Below are 21,672 nucleotides of genomic sequence, written 5' to 3' on the forward strand. Positions count from 1 at the left end.
GTATCATTTTCCATGAGAAAACAGAAATGTTGATAGAAAGTAAGACTGATCCATGTAACATTCCCAAAGCTTGATTTTCTAGCAACCTTCAATGTCTCTGATATTGGAATTTTGCAACCTACTTTGGCCAGCTTCCCACCAGAACCATTGCTAATGCAGTGGTTGATTGAAGCTTAATGGTTCATTTATTAAATCATATAAAATAAAGCCTTTTTCTGTCTCCAAAGTAATATTAATTTTAATATTTCTATTAAATGGTCTATATTAAAGTAGATAGGGTACAAGAATCATAGTGGATATTAGAACTTAGGTATAAATATAAGTACTTATTTCTAAACCGACCAAAAAGAAATCAGAAATACAGCAAACGAGACATATGAGATCAAAAAATTGTCATGCTTAACCCAGAAATATGACACCATTACTGCTCATTCCATACCGTGGTCAGCGTCCAAATGACTCTCTCATCTTGTCCTGGCTTACCGTGTGCAGGCTCTGAGAGAGGCACTTGGAACAAAGTATTGAGCACAACCGAAAATCCCTGTCCTGATGAAGGATGTTATCTGTAGCAGCTAATGATAACTCAGACCATATTAGATCTTTTAAAAAAACCTCTGAACAATGTTATGCATTTTCTTTTTAAAAAAATATTTATTTGTTTGCAAAGCAGAGCGACAGAGAAAGAGGAGAGGGAGAGTGAGAAAGTGAGAGAGAGAGAGAAAAACACAGAGAGAGAGAGAGAGAGAGAGAGAGAGAAAGAAAGAAAGAAAGAGAGAGAGAGAAAAAGAAAAAGAAAGGAAGGGAGAGAAAGAGATCTTCAAGCTTCTGTTTCACTCTCCAAATGGTTGCAACAGTCAGGGCTGGGCCAGGTTGAAGTCAGGAGCCAAGAACTCCAGCTGGGCCTCCCACATAGGTACCACACCATTGGGTTCTTAGGCCACCATCTGCTGCCTTCCTAAGTGCAGTAGTAGCAAGCTGGATAGGAAGCAGAACAGCCAGGACTTGAACTAGCACTATGACAGGGGATGCTGCCACTGCCACAACTGCAGGCCCCAATGTGACTCATTTTCTCAACTATGGTTACGATTTAGTTAAGTTTAGTAGTGTTCTCTGGTATATAGCAAAAATAGCAACTGTTAGTCTGATCCTTATAGCTTTGATATCATCTTTAAAATACTGAATTCAATTGGGAAAGAGATCTGTTACTAAATTTTCATGTCTGCATTTCCTTTATTCATCTCCTCCTCCTTTGAGTAGATTGGGCACATTTAATCATTCTGATCATTTAATGCAATGAAGACCTCAGTTGTAGCCGGAAGACTTTTCTGTGCATTCAGCTAGACTTAGTGTTTCTGGAATTGTGACAGAATGCCAATCTTTAAAATTAATCTTCAAGACTTCTGACTTTCTTTAGATAAAGAGGATACATGAGAGAAATCACTGAGCTGAAGAGATTTCCCAGTCTGTGAATAGCATAGCATACTCCATAAATGACCTTCATGAAAAATAAGGCTTTTAACCACTCGGTGACTTTAAAAATTTGGTTCAGAAGAACCTTCACTTCACAAACAAGGGGGCACATTATTGAGTTCTTCTTTGGCATTTGTGATATAGGCTTACTCTGTATTTAAAGAAAATAAAGATAATAATGTGCTCTATTAGATGTGGGGGTGATGCAACACATTAGGAGTGACTCATCACCGAGATATTCTGTTGGACAAGAACTTCAAGTTGAGCATAAGATCACACCATTTTCACAGGGTAGCCATCAATATTTTTAAGGGCATTTTCCTGAAAAACCACATCTAAAGTAAAAGAATATACTTTTTAGCCTATATAAAATGATATGTACTAATGCAAAGGAAACAGTTTAATAAAATGCTTGGATTAATTATATGCTTATTGATGCATATGGAAGTAAATCAGAGAACCGAAAGCTGGAAAGTAGCCAAATGAGTAATAAACAGCTTTGCAACTGTCTAGAGAGAAAGTCAATAATATTATACTCATTAGACATTTGAAAACACCCTCAGGGTAATCATAAACATTTGCAATCAATTAAGGGAAATGTGTCCATTTTATGGGTCTTGATTAAATCTACAGCAAGACCACATGGAATAAGTGTTCGCACGCACAGGATTGCATTCATGAAGATGGTCATCAAATGTTCATTTTAAAAGGGCCTCCCACGTGGCAATTAAATGAGCAAGAAAGGGTGGTGTTTGAAGGGTAGAGTCTAAGTACTTCAGGTCACTTGACCGCATTCACATTTAATTTGAAGTCATTATATCTGTGTTTACAATATGCAGAAAAGCCCATAAATAGAGCATCTGTTAACCCTTGAAGTTGAATTTTTCTTCTTTTTTGTGAATGTCATGGTCAAAAAGTATATATTTGTATCCATCATGTCTGGTTTGGCCATTTCTATGCTGAGATATTTTATCAATACATTATGCACATTTAGGTCTCTGATTTTCAGCCACAGTTTATCACATTACATTAGATATTTATTTATGGTCAAAAATACTGTTGTAATAAAGGCAGTCCTGAAATCCTACGAAAAATTCAAAATAAGGCCAGAAAATATGTTTTAGCTAAAACAAACAAAATCAAATTAAAATTAAACTTTAAAAGTACATGCATTCTTCAACAGCAAATTTTCATTTTCTTATATTTTCCTTAATTTTTTTCATCAAACTGAAAAACAAAGTACAATGTGTCCACACGTGCCTATTTTTACCTTTTCACCAGCGGGTCATATATTACTCAGGCTGGTGACTTTGAGCCCTCCATATTCCTGACCAATATTTTGATTCAGGGATTGGCAAAGGACCAAAATAGGATTTGACATTTGATACATGAATCTAAATTCTTATGTATGATATAGGGAAAAAAGAAAGATTTTTCTTTAGCTCAAAGATACTAAGTATAAGGATTTGCTAGAGGTCACCAATGCATGCAGTCCTGCAGGAGAATGAAGCCAAGCCATGAGTTGAAGTTAAGATGAGGATAGGGCCGGCGCCACTGCTCTCTAGGCTAATCCTCCGCCTGCGGCGCCAGCACACCGGGTTCTAGTCCCGGTCGGGGTGCCGGATTCTGTTCCGGTTGCCCCTCTTCCAGGCCAGCTCTCTGCTGTGGCCAGGGAGTGCAGTGGAGGATGGCCCAAGTGCTTGGGCCCTGTACCCCATGGGAGACCAGGAGAAGTACCTGGCTCCTGCCATCGGATCAGTGCGGTGTGCCGGTCACAGCGTGCCGGCCGCGGCGGCCATTGGAGGGTGAATCAACGGCAAAGGGAGACCTTTCTGTCTGTCTGTCTCTCTCACTGTCCACTCTGCCTGTCAAAAAATAAATAAATAAAAAAATTTTAAAAAAAAGATGAGGATAGGGTAAGACCATCAAACTACTCTCAGTAAATCCCTCTGTGTATGTCATTATTGAATAACCTGCTTAGCTCCCAGGCTTTGTAGTATCCTTACAGTCTCCACACCTGGATCTATTCTGATACACCAGTTTATCTGTCCCGATATTACTTGATAGGAATAATATTGTTCCTAGGCAAGGGAAATCAAGTAACTCAAGCAGGTAATTTCACGGTCAACCTAACTGCTTGTACTATTCCAGTAAATCTGTTCTATCCACTTCTGCTAGCCCAGAAACTCAACTTGTCTCTCATCAGTACTCTCCGAACATAATCCTTCCTTTAAAAAATTTACAATGTTTTGTAATCTGAGAACCACCTTGTCACATAACTTCTGGATTCTGTATTATGTCACTTTAAGACTCCTTGATTCTGGAATCAAGTCATTGATTGGAATATCCATCTTCATTCCTTGTTAGGACCTCTCTGATAGCGAGACTTCCTGGACTTCTGCCAATTGTCTCTCCTGAACATTTTTCCTATAACCTACCTACTAGAGAACACTTCGTCTTATAAAGCATTTTGCATGGAAACCACAAATAGCATGCTTAGCGAATTGAAGATGATGCAAAACTGGAAGGGTTGCTCAATATAATGAGTTACACATTAAAAACATAAATTTTGAAAAGCAGAAACTACAAAAAGATACAGTGTTCTCTACTCTTGCCACAGTGACAAGATAGCTAGGGCATACCACGTGGTCAGTAAATTAGTCCAATTTTATACAGTCAGTGAGACTGAAAAATTAGAATCAGTAGGAACAAAGGCATGGGTAAGGATGGAATAACCAAAATGCACATCAAATGGAGAAAGGCTCACTTGTTTGTGGGGCTTACGCAAAGACTAGTGTGGGTTCAGGTGGGTATAGTCTTTTTCTGTCCTTATGAAAATTGATTACAAGCAAAAGAGATTACTTAATTTATTATTGCAGAAAATTATTCACATTACCCATCCAATAAACAAGTTTGAAATTCATATACAAAATACCTTTCTGACAACCAAGAATGTCCATTGTCCCACAGTGAAAAAGGTCCTTCAAAAAGTAATGGAGTTTGTATCACTTGAAATGTCCTGGCAGAGGCAGCACTGTTATAGAACAGGGATGTGGAATAAAAGACATGATGAAATGTGCCATTTCCCCATGCCTCAACAAGAAACAAAGCTGGCTCTATCAAAATTACCTGGGGAGTATACAAATATATGTGTTGTTGGCCTACTCTGCAAAAATTTGAATTCTAGATTCTGGGATAGGACCCAGGTAGTCCAATTTTAAAAAGCTCTTCTAGTGATATTAATATGCTTTCAAATTTAAGTTCTAAGTGTTCACCAAATTAAATTCTGGTATCTCTCTTTATGACTTCATAGTCTTTAAATGATTGTTACCCAGTTATGCCATTTAGTTTAAATTTACAGTAGCTGTGTGCAAATTGGTCCCATTTCCACTTTACATTTTTTTGTTGTCTGCAAATATGTGAGGAGTTGTTCTATTTTGGAATTTTTAAATGGAAGTATGGAAGTTTAATTTACATACTATGCCATAAACAGAACTCAATTCAAGATTACTTATTGTGTTCTACTGTTAATACCACTCAAAAGAAGATAATGAATACTTCCATTACCACTGAAATGATCCTGTATCTCTGACAATCGATCCCAGACACTCAGATGCCACCACGTTTTAATTTGTGTCATCATGTACAAATGTTTTAAGACAGTAATATAATCTATTTTTATTTCAAGCTTCTTTCACTCAACATAATATTACTGCATATTTGTATGGTTCATTACTTTATTATTGCTGACTACTAGTCTGTCGTATGGCTACACAAAAGTTCATTTAAACATTCTCAAAATGATGGGCACTTGGGTTGTTTCCAATTTCGAATATAATGAATGCTACTGGGATGCTCGTTCTTACACAAGAATTTGTGTGAAAATACATTCTCATATCTTTGGAATGGAATGAACAGATCACGTGCTAGGTGGATAATTAACTTCCTGATTAAATGCCAAACAGCTCTCTAAAGTGGTCACAGTTTTCATCTTCCAACTAGGGAAGTATGAGAGTTGGAGTCATGCTTCATTCTTGCCTACATGCAGTACTCGCTGCCTTTTTGCTTTCAGCCAATCTAGTGGGTACAAACTGCTATGTCATTGCAGTTTTAGTTTGCATTTCCCTGTAGACTAATAAAGTTGCACATTTCTTGTGTTTGTCATTTACATATCTTCTTATGTGACTTATATGCAGAAGCTGTTTTCTCATTTTTAAGTGTTTTTAATCTCAAATGGCTGCTTTATAGGTGTTAATATTTATTTAATGGGTATTTTCTGAGTCCTTTATATATTCTACATATTTACAGGAGTTTTTCAGATATATGTATTGAAATTTATTCCTTGGTTTGCAGTTCATTTCTTTTCTTAACACTATCTGGTAATGAGCAGAGAGTTCTCGTTTTGATGGAGTTCAAATTGAATGATTATTTCCTTTTCAGATTGGTTATTTTTGATAGCTATCTAAGATCTGTGTATACCACAGTCATAATAATAATCTGCCTTCTAATTAATGATTTCTAATTATAGCATTTGGTTTAAGTTTATGATAAACCTTTTTTTCTTATGCACACTTGGGTGGCAGGGGCCCAAGGACTTGAACTATGTTGCACTGCTTTCCAGGGCACATTAGCAGGGAGCTGGACTGGAAGTGCAGCAGCTGGGACTTGAACCAGTGCCCATATGGGATGCAGATACTGCAGGTAGTTGCTCAACCTGCTGCTTCAGAACACAGGCCTCCATGGTAAATCTTAAATTAACTTTTTTAAAAATTTTTTTATTTTTTTTTTTGACAGGCAGAGTGGACAGTGAGAGAGAGAAACAGAGAGAAAGGTCTTCCTTTTGCCATTGATTTACCCTCCAATTGCGCATCGTACTGATCTGAAGGCAGGAGCCAGGTACTTCTCCTGGTCTCCCATGGGGTGCAGGGCCCAAGCACTTGGGCCATCCTCCACTGCACTCCCTGGCCACAGCAGAGAGCTGGCCTGGAAGAGGAGCAACTGGGACAGAATCCGGCATCCCGACCGGGACTAGAACCCAGTGTGCTGGCGCCACAGGCGGAGGATTAGCCTAGTGAGCCGCGCACCGGCCTCACTTTTTTTTTTTTTCAAGATTCTTGTGACAATACAATGCATCCAAGTTTTGGAATTAGTTTGTCAATTTCTTTTGAAGAGTCTAGAAAATAATTAAAAAGTTCTAAAGTTCTTTTTGGGATTTCAATGAATCTACAAATAAATTTATGGGATATGGGTATATTAATAATACTATATTTTCTAAACTATTACTATGTCTCCTTCCATTGTAGTTATCTTTAATTTCTCCTGGCCACTTGTTCAGCTTTTATTATAAACATTTTGCAAAATTTGTAGATTTATTCCTTGGTATCTGATAACATATTATTTCACTTTTTTTAGTATTACTATAGGGAATATAGCCATTTTTAAATATTCATATTTTTGTCTATCAGCTTCCTCATTAACTTACAAGTTTTAGAAGGTTTATTTTGGTAGATTTTATTGAGTTTTCTATGTACATGATTATGTATGGAGAAATTAAGACTTTGTATATCTTCCTTTTCAAGTTGTATTCATTTCTTATGTCTTTAATTTAATTATTATTTTAATTGTATATATAGATGTGGTAGGATGTGATTATTTCATACACATATATTCAGTGGGTGATGATGGAATCAGGTGGTTAGCATTTCCTTCTCCTTAAGCATATTAAATTTTTAAAATCAACAATATTATATATGTATAGGTTACAGTGTGATATTAAAATGAATTTTTAGGATGTGTACACCTAACATCTGAGTAATTCATATTTCCTTATCCTTTCCCTTATTTTATGTTTGGATCCTTCAAGCTGATCTATTTGCTCATAAGATATATAACAGATTACTGTGAACTATACTTGCCTCACTGTGTTATGGAACACTAGAATTCATTCCTTCTCTTGAACTGTTTTGTATCCATTATCCACCATCCCTCTGTTCTCTCACATCACCTTTCATAACTTCTAATAAGCAGTATTCTACACTTACGTTGACTCTTTTTTTTGTTTCCACATGTTAATATGTGAGAGAGAACATGCAGTATGTTTTTCTGAGTATGACTTATTTCATTTGACATTACGCACATAATTATGTACTCCAATTCCATCCATTTTGTCCCAAACGATATCCTATATATACTGCATTTTTATGTATAAATTCATTTGTTGATAGACTTTTAGGTTGATTGTCTATCTTAGCAATTGTGAATGGTGTAGTGATCAACATGGGAATGTGGTCTTCTCTTGGATAGGGTGATTTCATTTCCTTTGGACATACTGTCAGAACTGGGATAACTGAATGAGATGTAGATGCGCTCTTAGTTTTTGAAGAACATTCATACTATTCTCATTAATGGCTATACTAATTTATACTACGACCAAGAGTTCCTTTTTCTCCACATCACCAGCATTTATTCATATTTGTCTTTCTGATAATAGCCATTCTAATCGATGTGAGATGGCATCTCCCTAAGATTTCACTTGTATTTTCCTGAAAGCTAGTGATGTAGAACATTTTTTCATATATATGTTGGCCATTTGAATGTCTTCTTTTGATAACAGCTTATTTGTATCACTTGCCACTTAAAATTTGTTTTCAGTTATTTAATTTTGATCTTATCGCTTCTCAGCCTTTTGGCTAAGATTAAGTGGAGTTCTTTATATATTCGAGATATAAATCCATTGTCAGATGAATAATTTTCAAAAAAATTTCTTACATTCTGTTTATTGCCTCTTCACTTGCTGATGGGTGGATTTCATCATGGATTTATTTATGGGCTCTTTGTTATGCTCCTTTGGTCTAGGCTTCTGTCTTTATGCCAGTACCATGCTGTTTTTTGTTACAACAGCTCTGTAGCACCTCTTGAAACTAGGTATATATGATACTTGGAGCTTTGTTCTTTTTGCATATATTGCTTTGGCTACTAAAGATCTTTGGTGCTTCTCTCTGAATTTTAGGACTGTTTTTTCTAAATCTGTAAGGAATGTCATCAGTATTTTGATAGGGAGTTCACTTAATATGAACATTGCTTTGCATAGCAGGGACATTTTAACATTATTAATTCTTCCAATTCATGACCATTAGAAGTTTTGCCACTTTTTTGTGTTGACTTCAATTTATTTCATCAATGTTTTTCAAATTCTAATGCTGTAGAAGTCTTTTCATATACTTGGTTAAATTTGTTTCAAGGTACTTTGGTAGCTATTGTGAATGGGACTGCTTTCTTGGCTTCTTTTTTAGTGAATACAGTACTAATGTATAAAAATGCTATTGAATTGTGCATGCTGATTTTGAAACCTGCAACTTTACTGAATTTTCAATAATCTTTTGGTGGATTCTAGGTTTTTCCATATACAGAATCATATCATCTGCAAACAGGGATAATTAAGCTTCATCTTTTCTGATTTGTATGACTTTTATTTTCATCTCTTGCCTGATTGCTCTGGGTAAAAACTTCCAGTAATACACTGAATAAGAATGATGAGAGTGGGCATCCACTCTCCTGTTAGCTAACATCTGGTCTACTTCCAGATGTTAGATAAAATGCTTTCAGCTTTTCCATATTCAGTACGATGATGGCTTGACTTTGTCGTATTTAGCCTTTATTATGTTGAGATACAATCCTTCCATATGTTATACATTCGGAGGACTAATAATTTTAAACAGCATCAGTTTTCTTGATTGTTTATCTGCTTTCTATTTCACTTACTTCCAGTCTTATTACTTCCTTTTTTTTTTTTTTTTTGTTTGACAGGCAAAGTTAGACACTGAGAGAGAGAGAGAGAGAGAGAAAGGTCCTCCTTCCTTTGGTTCACTCCCCAAGTGGCCACCATGGCCAGAGCTGCGCAGATTCAAAGCCAGGAGCCAGGTGTCTCCTCCCGGTCCCCCACGCCTTTCTTATATTCAGTGTTTGGTATAGTTTTATTCTGCTGTATTTTGAAGATGGAAGTTGAGTTTCTTGCTATTTCTTTTCTTGCTATTTTCTTGCTATTTCTTTTCTTTTTTTCAAATAGAGGCATAAGTTTCATTCCATTTGTTTATTAACGTATTTGCAGTTATTAAGCCTGGAACTAAGTGAATTGATGTCATCAATTCAATTTTGGCTAATTATAAGCCATTTTCTCTTAAAATAATTATTTGTTTTCATATTCACACTTTATTCAACACAGACACTAATTAACTTTAATCTTACTATTAATATGACTTGTGTTTTTCAGGTAGGTAAATAAAACTGTAAGGAAGACTGAAGTTTAGAATTCATCTTCACAATAATCTGTGCTTGATATTATTTAGATATCAATTAAATACACACCCTTCAGATCATGACCTAATGAATTATATTACCTTTTTATGGTTTTTTGCAACTATTATTTTCTCATTATCAGCAGAGATTATTCTCCACTTACATGTATGTTAAACTATTGATACTGCTCCAGTTTTTGTATTTGCTCTGATGTTTTTGACTATCCTTTCTTTTTATTTTGTTTTTGAACATGTATCTGTATCAGTCTGTTTTCTCTTCTGAATAACACAATAACACAATAACACAATAACACAATAACACAATAACACACTGGGAGAACTATTAGAAGGAGATTTCCTTTGGTTCACAGCTCTGGTCCAAGGTCTAGGGACTACATCTGGAGATGACCTTCTCGTTGGCAGAGTGGCACAGGGCAAAACATGGCAAGAGACAGTGATCACACATGTGTGCATTCTGTTTTGTCTTCTTTGAAAAAAGCCACCAATATTCACTTCAAAACTCATGTTGAAACCTAGTTCTTATTATGAGATACTAAAAGGGTGGAGACATAATTTAACTATAGTATTTAGAAGTGGGTCTCCTGGGAGGTGGTTTTGATTAGGTAAGATTATTGGGGCACAGTTCCATGAGTGAATATAGGTTTCAATATGAGTTTTGGAGGCGAGAAACCATGTTGAACCACAGCAGTATCCTTATCTTCTTCCTTTCCTTCCTTCCTTCCTCCCAGGTATTAAATGAACTGTATTAAAATCAATATAAGTACCAGCTTTGTTGTAGAAATATTCCTTAAAATTTATGTCTTTCAGCACATTTCAGACAATTTAAGCATTTTTATAGAAAAACTATATTCTGATGAAAAACTGAAAAAGCAACATGTTCATATAAGTATAAATAAGTAAGGATTTCAAAGCTGTTCTCCATCAGTTTTAGAACGATGGGAAGTACAAGTCCTCTGGTTATAAAAAGACTCAAATTAAAAAAATGACTAAAATGTTTAAATATGTTTTAAAAATAAGTGTCTCTCTTCCTTGGTTTTAAGTTAACAACATTTGGTTAGCTGGCCATACTTTCATACTTTGTCAATACAAATGATCCTATCTTTTTTATTGGGAGCCAAGCTTTTATTATCGAACTACACTTAGAGTTAGAATTTATTGTCTCAACATTGTTTACAAATTTTTGCTGCAAGTTACTTATTTGTTAATAAAGATACTATAATTGATAATATGTATCTATACTGTTACAGGATAAAAAAAAATTGATAATACACTTTGAAATCTTTTGGAGATGGTATGCTTTGCAATTGCCTGTTCCTACATAGATATTCATTATGTTTAATCTTAGGATGATTTCTCAGAGCTAAATTTTTGGAATGAAAGTATTATGTGTGGGAGTCATGTTTCTCATGCATGTAGACATAACTGTGATGGTCTGACTGTTGAAAAATTCATGTGTGGGAAACAGTGCCCAGTGCAATAGTGTTGGGAGGTAGGGCTTAATAAAGCAGTTCTTGTGACTGGACCAATTCTCATTTACAGAGGACTTGGGGTGAGAGTTCCTTATCCTTTGTTCTGTCATGTGAGGACACAACATTCATCCTATTTCTGCCTTTCCACCTTCTACCACGTGTGAATGCAGTAAGAAAGTCCTCAACAAACACCAGATTCGGTACCTTGATCTTGGACTTCTAACCTCTAGATCCAAAGAATATGTTCTTTTCCTTTTAAATTCCCCAGTGTTAATGGATATCTGATGGTATAGTAATAAAGTAAGGAAGACTGAAGTTTAGAATTCCTCCTCACAACAATTTGTGCCCATTCTCTAGATCCCTGTCAAATTTACAACCTTTAAATTGTGTCATTCATTAAAATAAAATTATCTGCTTGTGATATTGATGTTTTGGCAGCTGTTAGTTTCTTATTATAATAGAAATTCTGGTTACATTAGCAAGATTGCACTAGAAACGTGCAGAGCCAGTGTTAGGCTAGGTGCCAGGATAAAATCCAAACAAATTTAGTGCTGTTGGCTTTAATTTCCTGATGTATACAAACTGCACCTCAAAACTTTCCAGGTATCCTCAAAATATTTTTCTTTCCACTCTACAGTCAAAAACAGGAAAGAGCTACATTGAAATCATTCTGCATTCTTTGACAGGGCATGGTGAAAGCTTGCTTTTCAGATCACGAAGTACAAATTCATTAGTCGGCATTTAGTCCAATCAATTTTTAAAGAAATACAGCAAAACTCAAATGAACATCTTTGTATTTTCCTGAAGCAAGTGCCCCTCAAAGAAATAACATAACGCAATCATTTTCTAATACTTGGAAATTTGAAGTCTTCTTTTCCACAGCATTCATAGCGATAGATTCCCTCAGGTATCAAAGTTCAAAGGACAAAATAAGAATCAGTCTCAACTAAAATAAATGCTGTGACTCAGGAGGATGTAGAACTTTGGGCAGACCTAAATTATGAGAATTTTGCTCGGGTGGACAAGGTGGTAGCTACTGGCAACAGAATTTTTACCTTGCTAATTGTTCTACAGCAGGTCTCTCCCTGTCTTCAGTTCCCCTCTCTTTTCACCCCTACCCTGACATTAGCTGCTTTAACAAAGAGGATTCTTGCCTTGTACCCATCTTAGCATGCTGTGAAACTTGGGTAGGGGAAGGTCTCAAACATTTATGGTTTTGTTGGATACAACACTTCTCCAGTCCTGGAGGCAGAGGAGAGTGTGCCCAGATTCAACTATTTGGTGGGGGGCTGTTCACAGTAGGTAGAGGGAAGCTCATATCACATTCTGGGTGGGTTCTATGTAAAACTTAATATACTAATGCTGCTTCTTAATGTTGACCATATAATAAGAATTTGTATGTTGTATGCTTTTCCTTTCCTGTTTTCATAAACATCCAAGGAACTTCTCTGTATTAGAAAGAACTTTAGGTAGACAAATGCTAGTGCAATGTGACAAACTTTTCTGTAATTTATTTTCAGAATTAAGTGTACTTGCCTCAGCCCTATGGCAACCACAGTTTTCACAGTGTAAATGATGTACTGTGGGATGCCCAGGCAGAAGTTTCAGTCCCAACAGCCCTGATGGCTGTATTGTCACACCTCTGACAACAGAAGGGCCTGATAAACCCCAACAGATCAGGATCAGGCTCACCAACAAAGTTTCTTAATGCAGATACAAAACTCACAATCTCTCCTTCAGTAAAGGAAAGCTTTTGTCTCTTTCTCCCCTCTCCCAAGATGAGGAGAGAGCACTACATTAGACTCTGTGTGTACTCCTGACAGTGTGACTGAAGACTCAGCTAACTGGAGTGCATACAGATGTGAGGCAGGTCCTCCTGGAGATTCTTCTGGGAATTTTCAACTTGTTGCTCTCCTAAGCCAGCTACCAGCTACATACATTCTGAAAAGCAGCTATTAACTTTATATTGAACTGAATTTATTGAAACAGAAAGTCTGATACTCTAATTTTGAGGAGGGTCACCTAAATTTAACAACAAACAAGATGGAAGGGTCCAACAAGCTGGCTTTATCAAATGTAAACTAATATCCAATACCACCCTTGGAAGAGAGTTTTATTCTTAATTTAATACCTGAAGCAAATTGCTGCCTCTATAGAGTCTTAACTCACAGTGGTCTTTATGAACAAATGGGAACTGAAACAGGATAGTGTTTATTGGGGTTTCTAGGGCTACTCTCCTAAGTGGGCAAATTTGCTGTTGGCTTCCTTTCTCAACACAACTACAAAGTTGGGGCCCAGCATTGAACCAGCAGATGGAAGATCTCCCTGTTTTCTGTCTCTCCTCTCTCTCTCTCTCTCTCTCACCTCCATCTCTGTATCGCTCTGCCTTTCAAATAAATAAATGAATGAATGTTTGGAAAAAAAAAACAGAACTACAAAGTAGTATACAGAGGATGTCTGTGGAATTCCAGCATGGCAGTACTTGGGGTACTTTGTGGAAACCCATAGTCCAAGTTCATTATCTGATGACATCACCTAGATTCAGCTGGTGACTGAGCCAGAACCACCCAGATTGGCACCACTGTTGCCCGAGTCTATGCCTGTACTACACAAGACAATATACCTGCATTCATAGCCTGGCATAACGTGAAACACTCTAGATTTCTGCTACTGAGGCTAACACTGGTTGCAGTAATTTTGATTCCTGCTAAAAGCTGACTCATCTCCTGGTAAGGAATGTCACATCACACAGGCAAGATCCACCCCTGCTCCAAGAACATTGCTCTTGGGACTCTGCCTACTTCTCAACATTATTAATAGTGGCATTCATAATTTCTTTAGTTCCTGGTATTACCATTCCAACTAGATCAGCTGACAGGTATTATTATAGACCTTGAATCTAATTGATATCATGGTTTCAGCTTTTTGAACCAGTTGTGGTCTGAGAGATATTTGAAGAAGTCACCAAAAACTGGCCTGATGGTCAAGACATTCCACAGATTTTCCACTTTCTCTACTATGTACAGGCTTCTGGTACTGTTTAGTGTTGAAACAATCTCCTCAAACATTGGTTCATAAAGAAGTTTGGGTCTACTCACTTTACCTTTTCCTGGTCCACACACCCTGGGAAGGCAGCTATCCTACTCAATATAAATATTCTAGGGGAGGCATTATATCGTCCTGATAGCTTTCTTGGTTAAGAGCCCCATGGAAGTGGTATGAGATTATAAAGACTTCTGCCATTCAGAATCTCGGTCTCACCATTCTTGGCTACCAGGCTTCTTTCTTCTTCCCCAGCCCTGCCTGGGTTGCAGCCCAGGCTAAATAGAGGTTATAGGATTTTGGACTTAATTTGTATTTCAGCCTTCTGGAATCCCTAGTGGGAGCAAAATGATTCTGGATCATAAAGATAATGAGCAGTTAGCGAACCTACAGATTTCTAAGTTCTCTTAGAATGGCCCATGTAGGTCAGTGTGAAAGACATCATCAGTCTCTCTAAGTTTAACAAAAATATCCTTGTAGCTCTGTCATCTGACCATGATGGATGAAAGTTCTGAGTAAAAAGGAGATGAACGAGACAGAGGTAAGAGTACATCTATTAGAATGGGTCATGCCAATTTTCTGGAGGTAGAGGGAGAGTGGTAACTTCAACAACGGGGCACAGAACATCCTTAAGCCTCTAGAGACCTCTAATAATCTATGTCTTTTGGAATAATGGGCAGAGTTTTCTTCATGAAAGAATGTACTCTGGTGTAGACCTTCCAGACAGGGATAAATGCCTTACATTTAACTGACTGCTGGATCTGCCACTCTTTAGAAGTGGTTCCATCCACAGTTTGATTATCATTCCTTTAATCCTACCAATAACTCTACTGGACTAGCAAGGGATAAACCCTTCCCCTCATGTAGAATCTCTGTCAACATCTCCATTTTTTTCTCATTAATTCCATAGGTTTGGAAGAAAGCTACCAGATTGGCTACAGAGAACAGGTGTTGGTAAAGAATCTCTAAAGCAGCCAGATGATAATATTTTAGGCTTGGAATTACAATTTTCCTATTATGATTGTTTAACTCTGCTATCATACATGAAAAGTAATCACAGACACCATGCATATACATCTACATGGCTGTGTTCCCATGAAATTTTATTTTAGAAAAGAGGATTTAGACCCAACAGTAGTTTGCTGGAGTAGACAATCAGGACCCTACTTTATATGAATTTTGGGAGCTTCTAGCCCTACTAGCTGGCAAAGAGGCCACAGTGGAGATAGCATTGGCTTGTATTCTATCTAACCCTTCCCTCTCTCACTCCAGAAACATCATGAGTATTTTCTTTTTTTTTTTTTTAAAGATTTATTTTTATTTATTTGACAGGCAGTGTTACAGAAAGAGGTAGAGACAGAGAGAGAGATCTTCCATCTGCTGGTTCACTCCTCAGCCAGGAACCTCTTCCAGGTCTCCCATGTGGGTACAGGGGCCCAAGGACTTGAAGCATCTTCCACTGTTCTCCCAGGCTATACTAGAACCGGCATCCCATATGGGATGCTGGCGCTTCAGGCCAGGGCATTAACTTGCGCCACAGTGCCGGCCCCATGAGTATTTTCAAGATTAAAGTTCTTATGTGAAGATTACAATCCTCCTGAAGACATATGACTTGCACATTAGGGTACAGTCATAGAGACCTTCAAGCTTTTAAGTAAATCCAGTGGCAGATGATGTAGTAATCCAAAGAGATCTCTTAAAAGTGAGAATATCCTTATTTATTTAGACATTCTATGTGGAGTAATATGTGAATCCTGTCAGCCATTTTTCCTACATTGAGAGTTGTCCAATTAGAAAAATTTCGTCTGGGTTTTACTGCAGTGATCAATGGGACATCTTTCTTGTGGGCAAAGTTGCAGTCTTGGTAACCACAGGAAAATCCTGTTGTTCTTGAATTAATGCCTCTGTCCCAGTGAAAAAGTTTGTGAAGGAAGCTAAGCAGAAAGCCAACTGACATTTTAAAATAAAATAAAATATGGTCCAAGGGATTTGTTTAGCTGGCTGGGTGCAGGACCCTGGCAGACCAGGTTGAGAATAATTCCTACTCATTAAAATATTGCTTGTAGTATCCTTAAATAAAAGCAGATGAGAAAAATTGAATGGATCTGATCCATGTCTCTGTCATTCACATTAATCAGAGGAATGGCAACTTCATAGAGAATTGTGCTAGTAGCCAAGCCAAGAATGTTGTCGAAAGAGACTGAATAGCATTGCACTATTATATATAATATATCATCGTATCATATTCTTCTCCACCTCTTCCTCATGGGCCTCATGTGCTATTGCAACTTTTGAAAGCAAACAGATTCCCCAAGCTCAGGCTTCCTTAGCTATCATGCAAGCCCCCTACATGGAAAATATCCACCTAAATTGCTGTGCATTGTCTTGTGGTCCTTGAGATCAAGAATAACCAGCATCAATGTGAGGCTGACAAGCTTGTTGTGCTGTGGGTACTGAACCCTCTGTTTCTGATCTGGAAGATGCTTATTATGTAGGCAAGCAGCCACATCAGCTACACGTGGGTCAGCCTCTTTTGGCTCCATGACTGTCTCATTTTCACGTTTCCAACTGACACCCCAAATCACAGGGCATTTTTTTCTTGATGTTAATATGTTGGCAATTAGCAGGATTGGTGTTATTGTCTCTCTTCAACGAAGTTGATTTTACGCATTAAATTGGTGAACTTTTTTTTTTAATTTCATAGTTTGTCAAGAATTATTCGTATTTCTCTAGTGTAACAATACTGTAATAGTTGAAAGCAAGGACAGTAGGAGAGACCATCCAGATTTTCAATTTTGGTTTCTTGAGTTAATTGGAAATTATCTGACCTCCTAATACCTGAGTTTTATTTTGAAATTACCTCTGATGCCTGTTTTGAAAATAAAATAATACATGTAAGGCACTTAGAACAGAGACTGGACACATGTTCTGTAATAAGATGTTCCCTAGTTGCTATATTCTGGGGCTGTAGTTCATTGCAACTGCCAAATAGTCACTATCCACGGTTAAGAGCAGAGGCCCTGTTAGACTTTAAACCTCAGCTCTGATATTTCTCAGCTGTTTTTATGATCAAATTATCCACAGTTATTTCTGTTTCCCTGTTTGTAAAATTGTGATGCTAAAATCAACTACTACCTAGGGCTGTTGAAAAGATTAAATGATATTGAATAAAATACCCATTCTCATGCCTGGTGAGTAACAATACTCAGAGATTTTCTTCTTAATATTTTAATGGCTGTAATCTTGGATTGCCTGTTCCTCATATATTGTTGGCCAAAACCTTACCTAATTTTCATCATCAAGATCGAAGTTCAATCATAATGCTTTCTTTAATCACTGAGGCTGCCAAAATTAAACTTTTTTTCTTTATACAGCACAGGCATTCACTTTGCATCATTCATAACACTTAACCCACTCTTTTCTCTATTAAAAAGGACACACAGATTTTTATTTCTTTTGTTAATTGTAAGCTTCTTAAAGGCTAAGGCACATTTTGCAAAACTTTTTATCTCATACTTTGCATTGCACTAAGTGAGCAATGCATATTTTCTGAATGACACATTTCTTGAAGCTCAACATTTTCTATCCCCTTTCAAGCCTTTTAAAAAGTGTCTTGAATCAATTCATTCAGATAAGGTTTTCACATTCTTTTACTCTTTTTATCCACGTACACAGAATCAAAGATGTGAATTTTCTTTGTTAGGGACTTTAAAGTAGACTTTTATACTGTGTCCTTAATCAAAATTAACTGCTTTGGGGAAAAAAAAATTGTCTTTAATTAACTGAACATAGATGCCTGAGTCTTTCTTTCCTTTTTTTTTTTTTTTTATTAAAGTACCTTTTTCTAAGCAAAATGCAACTTTAATAACATTTGGCCCCAGCAGGCTGCCTGATTCCATCCATAGATGATGCTTAATCCATTCCTTAATGAAAGAAATTCCTGATAACCAAGATAAAAATCAATTGTAATTCCAATGCTTGAACTTAAACCGATGCCACTGATGAATGGATCTGCAAATATATGTAGCCTTCTCAGGGTATAAGGTTTTGGATATCTTAATGTTTATTTTGGATTTCAGCAGAGTTCTTTACTAACAAGATTTATTATTAAGTATCAAAGGGACATTTTCTTCCACTAAACAGGGTATTATGGGAAATAATTTTAATGTTGGAAGCAGGATAATTTTCCATGAATTATTAAGGTAAATAAATGAAAAGCAAGCTTATCACTAAAGGAAAATGTTTTTTATCATTCCTAAAACTAACCCTGTATCTAATAGAGAACTCAGTCTGTTACAGGACTCTGTGATTAAAGAAACTTATTTACTCAAAGGAAAACTAAGGAGAATGAATTGTGTATAAACTATTCTTTGACTGTTTAGTGTACATTTTCAAAAACGCATTTATCACATCAATAATAAGAATGTCTTCTCTTACAAGAATTCCCTGACTGAGATCCCTGCAGGACCGAGAAATAAGCTAACAAGAGATTTTCTTTCCCCATGGGCATTTATAATCAAAGAATATAACTCATTTTAATGAGATGCACATGCCTTGATCAAAAACCACTTTTCCATTCTTTTTACAGGACTATTATAATACTACTATCTGCAAAGTGTTTTTTCCCCTTAAAGAAAGATCTAGGGGGTTCCAAAATCCATCCTAGCATATTATGTTTGATCAGAGACATAAGAACATCATTTCAGGTTATAAATGCTATAAATAATCTTTCAGGAAGAAAACAGTTAAAGGGATAGTCAGTATGTTAGTTCCAGGGAGAGTTTATGGAGTTCACCAAATAATTCTACCAGTGGATTTTAGATTTGTGTGATTTCAGTCATTATTTTTACTGATGTGCCAATTATTTTTATGCCTTTTTTGTTTATTTTGTTCATTTTAGTCTCTTTGTCTTTGTTCCGTGGACCCTAAATAATGTGAATTAAGTAACAAAAACACAGATTTCCGTCCTGGAGACAGGGCCTTTAATTTCTGAAGAGTGCTACAGACTTTGGCTGAAGCCTACACATCAGATTGAAGGGACTCTGGCTGCCCAACCTCATGCAACCTTTGTCAATTTAGGGCTAAATGTAACTGCCACTTTCTCTCCCTCTCTGGGAGTCCCTGGGACTCTTTATTTATTGCTTCCCAGATTTCTGTCAGCCTTATTTGTTCTTAGTTCCATTGATGGAATTTTCTGGCCTTCTCTTGTGTAACCGTTTTCCAATATTGTTCACAATGCTGAGTAGATGATGAACAAAAAAAAGCAGCTATTTTTTAATGCTTGTTTACTAAGAAAAATAAGGGGTACTACAGAAGATGAAATCCTCTCTGACTTCCTGGGACAAAAAATGAAAAACTAGAGTTGGCCATAATGAAATATTTTTTGAGATTCCTCCTTAACACATAACCTCTAAGAAAAGCAAGTCTCAAAGGGTGCATTCTTCACTGGGATGCTTGTTTCTCCGATGTGACCATGCCCATCGCCCGTCCATTGCCAGCCCCTCATGCCAAATCCAAGAGGAATACTATATCTGAGGATCTCTGGGATCACTCTATTAAACAGATATACTGAGAAAAAAATAAATTTAAACAACAGTGTGATTTTTTCTTATTTTTCTTAACATAACATAAGCAAATATATTGAGACAAAGCATGCTCTTAAATTATGGTAAATTTAGGGACACTACTTTGTGTGTTATTTGGGAAGATTAAACAAATTTAAATGATTTTATGTAATCCAGTACTTTTGTAAGATTCCTTATGACAGACAATATGCAATGCAAGCTACAGAGTAATGTCAGTGCCTCCAAAGAGGTACATTTACAGTCAATGCAAAGGTGTAAATAAGATGCGCCATATCACCTTTTAACTAGTAAACAAAAAGAGATAATCTTTTTCAGTGTTCTAGGATCTATCTAAACTTGTCCATTATATTGAAACTATATATGTATGTGTGTGTGTGTATTTAAAGGGGAAAGACAGTATTCTCTTCTGAATTCCTTTTATTTAAAAAAATCAAGATATACTGGAGTCAGATAACCTTTGGAAACACTTGTAAGCTGAGTATTATGTACACTATTTATTTTTAAATTTAACTTCAAAGGGATTTAAACAAAGCAACTGAACTCATTGTAATTAACAAAGCTGTTGGTTGTAAGAAGAGTATGACAAGACAACTATAAAAAAAATGAGCAAGCACCTTGGAAAATTTTCTGCATTTGCTTCTTATGCAAACTTCAGCCACAAGAGTCATGGAAGCTACAACACTTACCATATTCACTGTCGTAGAATATGATGAATTTCTGCCAGGCATATTCTGTGACCACTCTTAGGATAACATCATTCAAGTAGACAGGAGGGCGGACTGACAGGGTGTAGTCATCATTCCTGCTGCTCCTGGTGAGTCCACAGCCACTTCTTGGGGTCCCAGCTGTTGAGCGCTGAATGAAGAGATGAGGAATATGCATGGCATCTGCCAGAGACTGGAGGGACCCTGCTGATGTGCAGCCAATGGAGCTGACCAGGGCCAAGATGCCTTGATTCATAAGTTCACAGGCTGCAATAAAGCACAATAATATTCAAGATGACAATAGGTTCCAAATGGTGTCCCTTTTTGAAAAGCAGTGGATAAAGCTTTCAAAGACATATAACCATGCAATATTTTATAAAGAACACACTACATAAGGACGACTTTAAATGACAAGATGCTGTTGGAATTCAGCTCAATTAGCTATGTGACATTGTGTAAAGAACTCAGCTTTTCTGGACTTGGTTCCATCATCCATAAAGAGGTCAATGTAGTACTAGTCTTTCTGGAATACTGGAAAGATTAGAGCTAATACATTGTCTGTCATTTGCCTCTCACATGATAGCCAGACAATTAGTGATGGCTAAACTTTTTCAATTATGAATTTATAATTGTATTATTATCAATTTGTGACTCAGGAAAAGGGAATTCCTTCCTGAGTATGCAATGAATACAAGATTTCAAAAAGTAGACACTATACAAACTGATGAATGGATGAATGAAGCAAACATGCAGGGTTAGAGGAAAGTATATCTGGGGCCAGCACTGTGGCACAGCGGGTGAGGCCACTGCCTGCAGTGCCGGCATCCCATACGGACACTGGTTCAAGGCCTGGCTACTCTGCTTGAGATCCTGCTCCCTAATAATGCACCTGGGAAAGAAGTGGAAGATGGCCCTAGTGCTTGGGCAAGTACCCAACCCAAGTGGGAGACCCAGAAGAAACTCCTGCTCCTGGGTTTGGCTTGGACCGGCCCTGTTCATTGTAGCCATTTGGGAAGTGAATCAGCAGATAGAATCTCTCTGTCTGTCTCTCATATTCTCTATGTCTCACTGTAACTCTGACTTTCAA

At 36.9% G+C, this 21,672-nt stretch overlaps 1 protein-coding gene across 4 annotated transcripts in view; it reads right to left on the reverse strand.

Moving 5' to 3' along the window:
• GRID2 (glutamate ionotropic receptor delta type subunit 2) overlaps nucleotides 1–21,672 on the reverse strand; it is a 1,616,513-nt gene that overhangs the window by 780,884 nt on the left and 813,957 nt on the right. For all 4 annotated transcript variants that reach the window (XM_051819556.2, XM_051819557.2, XM_002716957.5 and 1 more), the window contains one exon: nucleotides 20,568–20,852. In XM_051819556.2, the coding sequence (XP_051675516.1) occupies nucleotides 20,568–20,852 (285 nt within the window). The remainder of the gene's footprint in view (nucleotides 1–20,567; nucleotides 20,853–21,672) is intronic.

This window comes from Oryctolagus cuniculus, chromosome 8, assembly GCF_964237555.1.
Source record: "Oryctolagus cuniculus chromosome 8, mOryCun1.1, whole genome shotgun sequence".
In the NCBI taxonomy this organism is placed as follows: Eukaryota; Metazoa; Chordata; class Mammalia; order Lagomorpha; family Leporidae; genus Oryctolagus; species Oryctolagus cuniculus.